At 39.0% G+C, this 14,944-nt stretch overlaps 1 protein-coding gene across 5 annotated transcripts in view; it reads left to right on the top strand.

The window, feature by feature from the left end:
* msi (RNA-binding protein musashi) overlaps positions 1-14,944 on the top strand; it is an 87,899-nt gene that overhangs the window by 43,853 nt on the left and 29,102 nt on the right. For 3 of the 5 annotated variants that reach the window (XM_017248903.3, XM_017248901.3, XM_017248902.3), the window contains exon 3: positions 4,470-4,517. The exons of the other annotated variants lie outside the window; for them this stretch is intronic. In XM_017248903.3, coding sequence (XP_017104392.2) covers positions 4,470-4,517 — 48 coding nt within the window. The remainder of the gene's footprint in view (positions 1-4,469; positions 4,518-14,944) is intronic. 5 annotated transcript variants of the gene reach the window in all.

Below are 14,944 nucleotides of genomic sequence, written 5' to 3'. Positions count from 1 at the left end.
TGCAAGCCCAAACCACCCAAGCACACACACATACGAGCACAACTCACAGATAGACACGCTCACACAGCCAGCAAACGCCCTCCATTTCCGTTGTATTTTTTGCGCCCTAAACCCAAGTTTTTGACCCTCAGCTCCCTTTATGCCATTTTCTAGGTACTGCCAATGTGTGTGTATGCAGTGTGGGAGAAATGAAACTATTTTCGTATCTGTAAGATTTCAGCATTGGATAAAAATTTGCAGAGCTTCGACAATGTGAAAGCTTTGCCCGAAAGTAGACTTCACTTATTTGGCATTATGTTTCCACGGATTTGCTAGCGTGTGTGTGATAAGTTCGATATTTGTAAGGACTTCAGTTATTTGCCACTATTGTTGTTTGAAAGGATATGATCTTTAAATAAACATTTGTCTTTAAGTGCCTTTAAGTGTGTTTTAAAATGGTTTATACTATTACACTGTAATAATAGTAATTATTTACTAAAAGAAATAGCAAGAACATTTTTCAAAGGAATTCTGTGCAAAACTGGGTTAAACTTTTTCATGGATGGAACGTGATAAAAAATGAATGAAACCTCTTAACGACAAACCGTTTACCCCATATGGCCCAAAACCCAAAGAAAAGAGCCATAAATGGCATAATTAACGCATATTAAATGTCACCAATAAAATGGACAGCCAGTCGAGTGTCAGATCCCCTGTCCTTGTTAAAATCGAGCAGAAAATTATATATGCGTTAGCCTGGAGCTCTCTTCGCCAGCAGGAGAATCATTAAAACATGGAAGTCAAGCGGGAAATCGAAACCCATCAAAACCCACATCCTCACCCAAAACCTCTTTTATGCGCAATTATAAATATTTTTCCATGTCCATACACAGCAAACACACTCTATAATTTATAAGCCGTATAAGACCAATGGCAGAGCAATATTTTATTATGCATTTACTTTTTTCTCGTAAGCCAAGCCAAACCGCGAGTTAATCTCCAAGGTGAACCAAGTGGGGGAAATGAAGAATTAAATAATAATTGGAATTAAAATGTACTTTTGGATGATGAGGGGCGCAACTTGTGCCAGGTACGACTTACCATATACCGATAAATCGTATTCCTCCATGCGGTCCGGCACTCAGTTGAATTCGAACTCGATTCGCTATTTCTCTGGACGAAAGTGTCAGATTTATGAGTTAAGCTTTAGAGGCTTTGCAACAAAAATTGAAAGCGAAAAATGTAATAGACCGACGGACCGGATCACTGACATTTGTAACGGCTTTTATATGGACTGACAGAGTTGTCAAATGGGACGATGGGATAAAGCGAAAGGCAGGAGAATACCCATACCTACTGTGCTCAAAATCTACCAAATCCGATTTGCGCCAAAAAAAAAAAAAAAAATAGTAGGTAAAAGTGAAAAATAGTTTTTGACAACCGTATCTGGGACTTGAATCTATGATGCCAGTTATTCATTAAAGAAGTTGAAACATATACCCCTACAATTAGGACCTTAAAATCTAGTATCTAGTACTACAAATTGCCATCATGACTGATGAATCTAAAAGACCTTCATTTAAAACCCAAAAAGCCAGAAAACTAATAAAGTAATTTGCCAAATGCAGCTGTAATTTACGCAAAACTCCATCTATCAGGCACTCCATTGGCCACTGTGTAAAGTTAAATACTCGGGAAATTAAACTAAAGACCCGGCAGCTTTGGTAACCCCTTCATTACTTAGCATTCAGTTACTTGCATTTATGCATATTTGATGCACAAGCCGGGGAAAACGTTTAACTAACGCTTAGTACAACACACGGTTACCCAGGACCACCTTTTCCTCTTTAGTCCTTAAAATGCACTCAGCTCGGGTTACGCTTAAATCGATTAAAAGGATTGCGTGTACATTTTTAATGCTAATTTGTTCCGCGGATGCCATGGGCTGTAGTGCCGTTAAGTTCTTTAGAATATGTAAATGAGCGGAATACGTAGGATATGCAAAAAAACCAAACCCTGACTTCATTCCATAACCATAGTTTATAAACCTGTAGAAAAACTAATATAAATTCCTTTTTTCTTTCAGGTAAGCTAAAACTGTTGAAACCTTCAAAATTAGAGCCAGACTCCATCAAAAAGGACAAAAATATCTAGTGTCTGTGTATTTGTGTGCGTGTAAGCCTTAACCCCCATGTAGTAAAGTAATTAAATAATTAAAAAATAAAATATGTATTTATCATTTATTTTTCGTATCCTAACCAACCTCATTCGGGTATTGATTCATTATACAGTTTTATTTTGGTAATTTGTAGTTTTAAGAACCAATCCCCAAAGTTATCCACAAGCTTCCCGCATTAACATATTTCTGACAAAACAAAATTGAAAAACAACATTTGTGGCTGCAAGTTTATCGGATAAAATCTATTCCATTTGCATACAATTTATAGCAGGAAATTAAAAATGTTTTCCTTCTCGCTCCTGTTGTTTTGACAATTTGCCAAAGATTCTTTCCGGCCGATTGTTGCCGTCGATTTGAATATCTATGTAGCTCCACTTGGGGACAAAAGAGGCAGCCGCGAAGTTAGCCTTTTAGCTGGCAGCTTATCAACTTTTAGATTAAATTTCACGTCGCAGCCTAATTTAATTAGATGGCCACGGAAAGTGACTAAATTAGAAGCAGCCTGGTGCCTGCAAATCTGAATTTCTCTCTATTAATTTTTCCAAACCACATACACTTTTCCTTCCTCAAATATATGCAATGTGTAGTCGTGGGAAGGCTGGGGCTGTGTTCTTAATTACAAATGAGTTCGTCCCTGAGGCTTTTCCGCCTGATGCGTTCCCTCATTAGCCTTTTCAGTCGAGCTTCCATTCCTTCCCAGCTTGTTGACATTTTGGTGTCACATCTAGAGGAGGAAAACTTGCCATTCTGGCCTACATTCGAGCAAAAACCATGGCTAGAAAAAAGAATATTTAAGTCAAAACCAAACCAAGGGAATCTGAGAGAAAAATTTAATAAAAAATGCTCCTTCCATTACAAAATTGTATTGAAATATTTTTGCGCCTGCCAGTAAACAAACATGCAAATCTAAAATAAATATTTTGAATTGATGATTTTCTCCTACGGGTTCTTAATTATATTTTTTTGTTCTCCTTTCCTTATCTTTTACGAAATTTAATTTCTCTTAAAAATAAATAATGCCCAGGGGATGTCAGAAGCTGCCGCATTTATGCTAATTAATTTATGCTACAAGTATTCCGCTAAACCAACACCGGGAGCGTAATTTTAAATAAATAATAAACATATCACATGTTTACATACGATTTTGTGTTTCCGTATTTTATTGTTTGTCTTTCGGTATGCGATTCGTAGTCCTCTGTAATTTATAATGTGTGTCTAGCGAAGTAGTCGTAAAATTTTTTAAATACTATTTTCCCTGTCACCGCATAAATAAATAACCAAAGAAGGCCATTAATATTTAAAAATAATGTGCAAAATCGGACATGATTCCGTCGACATCATCGGAAGTATTGTGGCAGTATATACCCCCTCCTCACCGCTCCACCCCCTTGTCCTTGTGTTGTTGTTGTTGTTAGTCTGGCTTATATTGGTTTATAAATTCCACATGCATAAATTGATAATATTTTTTTCGATTTGTGCATTTTAACATGGTTTTCCAGATATCGTGTAAATAATTTTTCTAATTAAATGGTTTTGGTATGTAACACAGAAAAATTAAATTGTATTTAAAATTGGTTGCTTCTTGTCTCATAAAATGGAATAAATACGTACAAAATGTGGCATAATTTTGTTTAACCCATAGTTGCTCTTGGCCATGCATTGTGTCTATAGTTTCTGGCCAGTCAGAGTGGACATTGAATAAATAAATTCATTATGCAATCAGTAGAGCATTGAACTGATCAAATTTGGTGATGGTCCACTTGACAGGCGTCCCATGCCCCGGTAACTAGAATAGTATTTGTGTTGCCCCTGTATATAATTTAGTTGTGTCTGTCTCTAGCCTAGTCTCATGTAAAACTAAATCGAAACTAGTGACAAATTAAAATATTTTGTGCATTTTGTAAATATTTTACAAACACCCGAACAAAAACATCCCAAAACCCACCCCCTAAACTACACCACCAAATAACGAACCATGCATTTTAATTGACAACACATACGCATCCCAACGTGGTCCGGCCATCAAAAACCAAACAAAATAATCCCACCATGTTGTCAGCTCGTTTTATTCGCCTATATGTATATCGATATATATTCTACATACATACCACAGTTCCAAACTACATTTATTTGATGCAACCATTGTAGTAACAGAAAAGCAAACAAAACCTAAAACAATAACCCGTCTTCACTCAATAACCAGCAAGGGAAAAAAAACCAAAAAAATAAAGAGCTGTTTCGAATTGAAAAATTGTTTTATCAGCGGAGAACTTTTCTTCTTTTCTTTTCCGGTTTTCTTTTTACATTGCAGGTTTCAGACACCAATTAAAGCGTTTGCCTGCCTGACAGCAGCCACAAGGTAAGCTCTTAAAAGCTGATGACACCCACCGTAACCAAAGTTAAAACCAATATGATAATAACAATCCAAATAAACCCCCTAAGCTTAATTCAACTGTGTTTGTTGTTTTCAATTCTATGTGTGCTCTACCTATCCTCTACCAAAAACGAAATCATCAATTTCTAATTGGCTGACTATCGAATTATAGTGTAAAATTTTGTAATTAGCAAGTGCTATAGCTGGCGTTTCACCTGTGTTTTCGTTTAACAAATTATTTCTTTTTGTACCTGACACCCATAGACTCATATTTTATGTTACCTCTTGTGTTGCAAGTAAAATTGTTAGTGCCGTAGACTAAAGAGTAGATTTTTGTGTTATAATTGTGTAATTTCTAGACTCCTTTTTCTATTTATTATCTTATAAAGGATCAATTATCTTAATACAATGGGGGGTAGATTCCTTGGGCAATCAACTGAACAGAATCCTGTGGCTCTAGTTAACCTAGATTTTGGTCGCTTGTTGCATTTCTCACAGCCTTGGATAGCCCTGCAATCTTGTGGTCTTCATCATGTTTGTTATAATTTTATTGCCCAAATATATGTTATGGATTTGCTGAACAATTTGTTGAACATGAAGTGTGTGAGCCGAACCTTTAATGCCTCTAATGTGCCGGCAATGATGCGTACGTGTTTATAGCCTTTGTTTCTGCAACAAACACATCCAAGGCTGTGGGTTCTATTACAAAGTTGTTGTTTCTAATCAAAGACGTGCCCACAGGTGTTTCAGTTTGGAAGGATATCTATTGCCTTACAAAATGTTATGATAATTACAGCTCTAGTTCTGCAAAAGTTATTTTATCAAGGACATCTTTCAATTGAAAGAATAGAACATTATAATAATCGCTATTCCCACTGAGCGACAGCCGGCGGTTATTATATAATTGCATTCGTAATCGACGATAATGACAACACTTTAGCGTCATATAACACATCATAAAAAGGGAAAAAATAGAGTAGACGAGGAACTGCAAGCGGCGCACAACATCAATTACCACAGTCAGAAAAAAAAAGCCATGTTCAGTAAGCCAGGCCAACAAATTGGTCAACGCATACACACACGTACCAGCAAGAGCACTGCCAACGGCTGCCGGCAACATGCAATATTTTATCTGCTAATGTGTAATTATAAACAATTTCGCTGTTTGTTATTTATAATAGCGTAGCGGGCTTCGAAAAAAAAGGAAACTGGCCAAACTAAGCCATGTTTGTTGGTGTAATTGTGCAAGCATTATTGCAACTATTGTGTGTTGCACAGTGCGGGTGCAATTTTAACAAACGACTGACGATAACAATCGCCGGCAAGTTGTCCCAAGCAAAGGCTAAGGGGGCGTGACCGGGCAGGGGGTGGGGCACTCAAAAATGTTGGCGGAATGCGTGAGCCGGGCACATTTGCCACATTCCGAAACTGACAAACGATACGCGAACGAAACAAGCCAGGGCAATACGGAGAAAGGTGCTAAAATTTCATGACATAAAAAAGTTGTTCAACAATACGAAAAAACAATCCCAAATAGAATGGCGTGAAACACGCAAAAGCAACAACAAGAACTAAGGAAAATTAATTGCATTCAAATTTATGTTTAGAAATGAAAACTAGAGGCGGGATTCGTGTTATTGCTGTGGTTTTATAAAGTGGCGGGAAATGCACATGCCGCCCTGAAATGTATGCTATATAAATTTCGAGTGGCTAGTATTTGCCTTTTGGGCTTAATTAAATTAAACTTTTGAGTTTGATTTATGTTATCAAAGGTGTTCATGCGATTATATATAAAATTCTATGTTATAGTTGAAAGTTTCATCAGTGGTATTCTTGTTGAACCTTTTGGAAATCCTTGCTTTTCAACACCTAATGTTTTCTTTAATTTCTGTTTAAACCAGGACACTATTTGACTCGAATACGAAGCCAAATTCAAACCACAATCAATTAAAGTTGCACTGCGGCTGTCGGTTATTGTGGGCACAACATCTGCCTCAGCTGTTGCCTTTGCTGTTTTACTGCGTTGTGGCTGCTATTTTGCAACACACGCACACTCTGCAGCAAAGAGGCAACAAGATTCGACTGGATTCGTTCTACTGTTCCAATTATTGTCGTTCTTTCACCTGATTCGGTTCATGTTTCGTTTTATTTCCTCTTTTTGCGTTGTTGTTGGTGTGACACTTTTAATTTCCCAGTCGAGCGAGCCACCACTCCGCTTCTCTCTATTGTAGGGTCGAGGGTCTAAATTTTTTCATCAACCATTTTTCGCTGTGTGTGACCGTTTTTTGGGTGGCAACTTCCGTCTGGACGCGGTCTTTAATTGCATCCCTGCGCAAGCTCCTTTTTTTGCCCTTACATCCTGTTTCTGTTATTTTGTGTGACTTTTTCGTTTGCACTCGACTTCACTTTGGGTCAAGTGGCGCTGGTTTTTGGGTAAACCAATTCCTTAAAATTGACAATTACAGTAACAAAGGAGGAATTTAACGCTCCGGTGACACAATGAGAAAATGGGGAAATATGCAGGAAATTTTAAGCCTTCTTTCACAAACCAAGTCAACCTTAACGGACTTGACTAGACCACTTAATTTCCTACACTGCGTATACGCAATGCCGGGAGTTAATTTCCTTGAATGGCAAACAGAATTTATGGCTCGCACTGGATCGGCAGCAGCATCAACAGCTGTCTTCATTAGAATTACATTGGCATTTTCCATTTTTGATTCGCTCGCCGATTGAATCGAAAACTCGAAACAAGCATACGCCCTGGTGTACATGCTCTTTGATGTGATGCTGTGCGTATTTGTGGGCCCCGATGATTTATGCATTCCACAACACCTTTGTTAGGGTCTGGGGTTGGAGGGCTTATGCAAATTTCGTTTGTAAATTCATACAAATCGCGTTTTCAATTTTAGCCTTTTGTTGCTCTTCACTGGTGGAAATTCAGATATGCAAATGAAGCTCATAATTTGCCTTAGCCAAAGGCGGGAAATAACCAAAAATGAACTACGATGGAACAATGGATAGTGGGCGATTTAAATGGGGGCGAGAGTACAAAAATCTAAGGGGGAATGGAGCCAAAAACTTTCTGCCACGGGGCAGTGAAACTTTCAGTGCAAAACTGTGAGAGCTTGCAGCAAGTTGTAAAAGATAGGATGCTGGTCCTTGCTCATTCGTTGCTCTTTATTCTTGTTTTCGGGCATCGTCTCGCCCACAAATCTTTTTTTACGCACTTGGAAAAATGTCCATAACTCACACATGGACTTTTTTAATCATTAATTTGTGTTTAATTTATGTTACATCTTAAATCGCTTTAAAGAAACAGACAAAATAATTTTTTAAGCTTAAAATAATTCCATAGAAACACAAGAATTATCCAAATATTTTGCATTTTTGTGACTCTTCCAATTATTTTGAGTGCCAGTCGAAAGGCCAGAAAAAACTTTGGCTTTGCACACATGACCCATTAATAAGCGCACGGCATTTGCTGGTTTGGTTTGGTCTCGTCCGGTCATTTCACCCGCCTTTCACGGCGGGGGTCTTGGCCCAAAAGCGCCCATGGGGGGTAAAGGGCTTACAGGGGTGGCCCAGCACGTTGTCAACATAAATTTTGGGTAGAAGCCATGAGCTGGTGGCACTGCTGCTGACAAAGTTTGCGCTTCTCTGCAATTTAAATGCGTTTATCTAGACGAAAGTGCACAAACAGACCCAAGTTGAAAAATAAATGGGCACCGCAGAGTTGGGTAAGCAAATTTAATGATTTAAGCCTTTAAGCGATTTCGAATAGAGTGAATCAGTATCAATAATTCACGCGGACATTCTCGTGTGAAGTTCATCGATGGTGGCTAAATTTAAAATTCAGCCGCATCGATCGTAGCTCACAGGTTCACAGTTCGCGGCTCGCACTCAGATAGTCTGTCAATGATAATGAGTCAAAAAGCGGAAGCTATGAATACATTTTCATTCCATGCACACACCCACGCAACCTAAAGCCTTCGCTCAGATCCAGATACTAAGGCGCAGATAGAGATACAGATACGGATACAGGCACTGGCAAGTCAAACGCTTAATATGCAGGCGGCGTTGCAAGAGGCAGGGAAGGGACATAATGGACGATAGATGGATGGCAAGGACATGCAAAGGGTAACGCAGGACCCCTTGTGCTCGATATATGATATCCCTAACGATATGACGGGCGTAATTTTACGGCAGTGGTTAGAGGCTCATATTTGCATTTGCCAGAGGGTCGAGAGGTTAATATGAAGCTCAATTAACTTAACGTTAACATTAAGTACGTGATGTGCAGTATTCCAGATAATGCGATTATACTTATTATAATTTATGATTGGAGAGGGCTGAAGTATTTCCGGCTGTATATTCGCCGTGGTGCCTTTGTGATTATGGGTCAATCGACCACATCCTCTGAATATCGCATTTTGTATTAATTGGTTTATGGCCAATCGATTTTGTCTGCCATTAGCAGTTTATACCTTTTGGTGCCGTTAGTTCAAAATTTTATGGCCAAAAATCCGATAGACTTCTGTAATAATTCAATGAATTTTTAAATGACACGACGTAACCCCAATTATTTCTCGACACTACACTTTTCTTGGAAGTATTCCACCATTAAGGATGAACGACAGAGATGGATGTAACAAAAGACAGAGACAAAACGCTGGTCCATTTGACGTCAGCGAGCCTTTGACCTGGTGAGGCAAATTCAATTAAACTTTTGTTGCATGGGGTATGTCCTTCGACATCCGTCCGCCAGCCCGCATCATTGTATAATATTATAGAGGCATCCATCGCCCACAACCACCGATCCTGGCTAGCCATCCAAACATTCAACCAGCCAGCCAGCCAGGTTACACAAATAGCAAGTCACGTTATTCTATTTTATAAGGCTGCCAGTGGCAGGTCTTCTGCCCAGGTTCTGCTGGCCACGTTTCACATTTGCAGCTTAGTCCACAATTCGGCTTTAAATAAATATTTAACCAACTATAATTGGAAACTCAAAAAGTGCAATTAGCAGTGTCCAATGAACAGCCGAAAAGGAAAAAACTTTTCGGAGTTTCAAGTTCTCATTCTGGTCCGCCGGTAAAATGGAAATTTCTTTGTCCGAATTGAAGGAGCTGAGTGGCCAGGCGGCCCTCGAAGTTAATTAGGTTATGAAATTTTACTGGGCCACTGGCAGATGTTTCCACTTTAGCCAGCTTTAAGGCCAACTTTAAGCTCATCCAGCGAGCTGCGATGCTTTTTCTCGGTCAGTCCTGCTGCGAGATGGCCAGGTGGATGGTATAAAGCGCACTTACATTTTTAATTTTAGCTAATTAAAAAAAATCATCAAAACGGAATGTAGAGCATGAACATACTCAAAGTGGCAAAATAGCAACAGAAACATATTAAAAAAATGTATTTTTAAACTTTTTGTTGACGAATTTGTAATACTCTTTTAAAAGAAATAAGTCTATTAGGAATATATGTTTACTATTCCTAAAAAGAGTTTAAGCCATTTTTTAATCCGCCTTTAAGAAACCTTAATTTTACCTTTTAACTAAGATTTAAGTACAGTAAATTGTAGCTTAGCTAGTTTAGGATTTTTTTTAAATATATACAGGTATATACCTCTTTTCCTGTTGAGCTTCTAGTGTTAGGGTGTTGGACATAAAAAAGGGAAGATAAATATTTAACAAGCTGCTCAAAACAGACGAATGAACGCACACACACACTTGTTGGCTCACATTCTAGAAAATACTTTGAAACATGCTTTACAGAGAGAGATAGCCATAGAGACAGAAAGAGATAGAGCTGGCCACAGCTAGCGAGAGGCCAAAAGGATACAGTCAACACTTGAACATTAAGCAAAAACCAGCCACAGAAACTTAACGTGATACATTTTTCACCCCTGGAAAGAAATGAAAATACATTTTTTACCAAACCCCAAAACTTTTGCACTTTGGGGTCCAGGATATTATAAATAAAGAAAGGATGTTGAAAAATCTAAAACTGAGTTTTAAAGCCAAAACCGGATGGTCATTGTAAGAGTGAAATTCAATGTTTTAGCCTGTTTTTCGTCCATAAGCTCTTAAGCTTATTAGGGTTATGGGTTATAAACTCAATTAAAGACATCATAACATGATAATAATTATCTCATTTTCTCATTTTGTTTATTAATTTGAAAAGCTCCTCTCCTAATGGAATTATTTTGTTTGTTTCACTGTATTTGAGTGCCGAATGCAACAGAACACTGGACTGTGGGTATTTTTTGGGCATAAACGAGCCTCCTGTCCACAATCTGTCAGTTTTGCTTGTATCCTGGTGTCTGGACTCGTCCTCTGCTGCTCTCGCCCCTGCTCAACCTTATCCTGCCTGTCGGCTTTTCATGCTTATCAGACGGCCTGCTTTGTTCTTGCAGTTTGGTGCATACTTTTAGGCGCAGTCCACGCCATGTTTAAAACTTTTCCGTACTGGTGTCTCTCCGGGCCTCCGGTTCATTGCACTGTGCTTTGCTTCGTAGTGCAATGAAAATTGCAACGCGCCGGAGTTTTATTGCCCGGAAATGCCCTTTTTGGGGCTAGACGTCTAAAGTTTCGACTGCGAATTTTCGCTTGTGGGGGTGCACCCGGGTGGGGCCATGAGGTGAAGGATGAGTGTAGTAGCGTAAAGCTACAATTGCATATTGCGATTGTCGCATGTTTGGATGCAGTCAGCAAGCACATGGAAACTTCGAAAGCCCAACTTCGATTATGGCGGCTAATAAAAGCGAAGAATATTGGGCTGCGGCCTAGGCGCTTTTCAAAATTTGGATTTATGACCATTTTATGGCTGCCTGGTTTATTGTTCTTACTTTTTCTTTTCCTCGGCTTGTCGCCTCGGTCATAAAAATTCAATTATGTGAAGCAGGCGTGCCGGCACAAGGAGTAAAAAAAAAAAGGGGGACGGCCGTAAAAATGAATGAATGCTGATTTCAAAGAAGTGGGTGTCTGAGTGCGTCCCAAAAAAAAAATGGGCCACCATTTTTCTTCACACGGCTTTGACACACATGCATATTTAAGCAGAAACACCCACACATCCTCCGGGATGCACAGGAATACCAAAAGGAGGAATAATAAAAATAGGAGACTAGAATTGCCAAAATGCAGGAAACCTCTTAAGCGCAACAGAATGTATCTAAAAGAATGCTTTAAAAACATTTTCACTTGCAAAGTGGATGCTAAGATACAAGGAAACGCTGTGAAAAAATGCAAAGCATCATTCTGCACCGTCAAGAGGGAAGTGTTGCCAGGGCTTGCTGGCCAAATAAAAAAGCCAAGAGAGTCGCAACAAACGCCCACTTTTGTTTTCGTGTACTCTTATGAAAAGGGAAAAGTTAAAATTTTTAAAATGCCTCGAATGTAAGAGAAACCAACAAATCATTTAAAATGGAAAATACGATATATTTTGTCAAAGGAATTTTATGATGAAACTTTCATTTATTGCCAATTGGTAATTAATATGCTGAGTCAATTCACTTTCAAATTATTTCATCCTTAAAATCCGCAATTTATAACTTTTGGAAGAAAATCAACGACAAGGATACTCCATTTAGCCTTTGACATCCAATTTATAGTATATTTAAATATTTGCTCTTACAGCAATTGAGTGAAAGCCAATCATCTGATGGATGGCCCTGCTTAGTAGAGGTTAAATGCCTGCTTAGACGCACATATCCTTTTAGGCCACTAGTCCTGGCTGCCTTTGTTCAAACATTATCACAAACTTTGCATTATCCTGCTGTAAGGAGGAGGAGTACACAAAAATCGGTATCTCTTTGGCTCTTGTCTTTGGTTTGCCTTCCTTCCGTCCTTCTATTCCTTTTATGTGTGTTTTATGTTCGGGGTGGTTATTAACCTCTTTCCGCTTTTCTTAGTCCTGTTTGCATGATGAACCATATAAGCATCTCAGCCAATTGGCTGGGTTGTGTTTGGAAATATATATAGTTGATGTACAAGAGGATTAAGTTGGAAAGTAAGGTCATTTTAGTGAAAATTTTCCTCAGTGTGTGGTTATTTGTTTTCGCTTGACTGCAGATAATTGGCCCCCGGAAGTGCGGAACCAAACGATCATTGTCGTCCTCATGATTGACAGCTCGAACACGATGTGTTTGCCAGCAATCTGAGCCCACAAGTCGATTTCCTTCTCCATGAAAGAAGTGCCCAAACTTCCCCATACATTCCACTTTCCGGAACCCAGTCGCATGACATGTTTTGATAAATTCTTTGATTAATGGACGCATGTGCGTAAATACTGTTTAAGTGCTTTTGCGAAGGGCTTACGTATCAATATCGCGATGGATCTCTGGGGTTTTTGGGGAGAAGGACGAGTGGATAAAACGGAGGATACTTCATGGCTGTGACCATTAAAAATAATTTTCTTTTGCATTCGGCTAAAAGCGCACTCCACCACAAAGGACGCAAGCTGAAAATGACAAAATCTGTCGGATGACAGGCCGATGTTCATAAATCAAAGTGACACCCGCCTGACAGACACACACTCGCCGACACCCGCACTCTTACGCGAGAAGCCCACACACAGTATCTCTCACAGAATCACAGACATTTTCCACATTTCCGCCGCGCTCATTAAAAAATTGAGCGCCATTTGCCAAATGCAAAGTGGGAATGGGGGGATAAAACAGTGAAAAACAGAAATTGCATGTCCTCCCGACAGCTCAAGCATATGCATATGCATGTTGTGCAAAAAACTCCACTCGAAAAAACTAACACATCATAAATCTTGCACAAGTATCCTTAAGCGATGCCGCGCCCGTGGTGCTGCACCCATCAAAATGCAAAAACTCATCAGCATACGAGTGCTAGGACTCACAGTAGAAGCTCTCTAATTGAAACTGCTTTTACAATTTTAAAATATAGACTTTCTTCCTTTCTTGGTCACGAATCTAGATTTTTGGAAGCTTTGTTCCAGATATTATAAATGGGTCATCGATTTTAATGTGTTCCTGAAAGTCTTAGTAAAGAGATTACAAAGTGACTTTTATAGTACACCATTTTCACTCTCATTTTAATTACAAAAGTCTTGTTTTTGTCCTGATGGCACATAAATATGCAACACTATTTGTCGTCACAAGCCCAGTCCTCTTTCCCCCTCTATTTTTTGTTCCTGGCCAGTATTTTTTCAGCTGCCACATGCATGCAATAAGAAAATTGCCAAAGGCCAAGCCACCGCTCACGTCGCGTTCTGCCATGACAAGCCCAAGCTGTCGTCATCTCTATATGCTCATCCCAAGCCCCGTCTCAGTTTTTCTTCAATTTTCCGGCTGCCACTTCGTCCTTCATGCCTTTCCCTTCCTGCCATTCGCAGTCCCCCTTCCTTCGTTACACTTTTACTAAAAGCGCCTGAAGCAAATTTTTTGCGAGTAGCCACAGCAACAGCTAAACTTGAGACTTTTGGCACGTGCATCTCCTCACTTTTTGCCACTTGCTCCCTGCTCATCTTGACTCAGGGGAGGGCCAAAGGAGCAGTTCTTCCTCCCAAGGTTCAATATGTTCTCTAATGAAACTTGTGTCAAAAGACGATATTGATTGCAGAAGCCACGAAAAGAAAAAATTACACAGATTTTACACACGGAATTTGGCAGAGATTTTACCTTTTTTTCTTACATTTTTTATGATAGGATTTATGGATGTTTATGATTCTAATAGTACATGTAGGTGTCTCTAATTTCTCTCAAGTAATATTTAGTACTTTTTACAGAAGCAGTTCAAGAAATCTTTTCGCTTTCCCAAAAAATCTGAAGCTTGCCAACTCTTTGGAAAATAGGCTGCCAACTTTGGATGGCTACCATTTCCCAAACCCACTTAAATTTTTATTATCACGGGAAGCGGAATATTTGATTTCTTATTGATTTTATAATATTGAACTAAATAAATTTTTGAAGCCTGTAAAGGAAGCATTTGAAAGATGTAAATTTGTTCTTCCCACCTTGGAGATTACTTAATCTAAAACTTCCGTCAGAAATGTCGCCTTCCTCTAAGTCTCATCTATCAAAAAAAAAGATACTTTGGCTTCCGCTTATGCATTTAATGCTGCGCTTTTCCCATAAAATTGACAGATTTTTCTGCTCCACCTCTCCATCAAACGCCATCCGTCTATTTTTCTGAAGCCCCGGAGATATTGTCTAGCCCCCGAAGGAAAATGCAATTTACAGCATTACTGGGGAAAAAAGGAAATTTTAGTCTGCCCCGTAAGCTGTTGATGTTTGACTCTCTCTTTTGCTTATAAGAAAAAAACAAAATAAATAAACAGACAATTCAATTTTGTAGCGAAACGTAGTTGAAGTTATTGTTCGTGTTGCAGTTGTTGTTTTTCCTCGTTATCCTTAGCTTTCCTTGTAATAAACTTTAGATGATCGGAGA

This window comes from Drosophila bipectinata, chromosome 3R (genome assembly GCF_030179905.1).
Source record: "Drosophila bipectinata strain 14024-0381.07 chromosome 3R, DbipHiC1v2, whole genome shotgun sequence".
NCBI classification, from domain to species: Eukaryota; Metazoa; Arthropoda; class Insecta; order Diptera; family Drosophilidae; genus Drosophila; species Drosophila bipectinata.
Note: the sequence above shows the minus strand (reverse complement) of the source record. Positions and strands in the feature narration are given on the sequence as shown.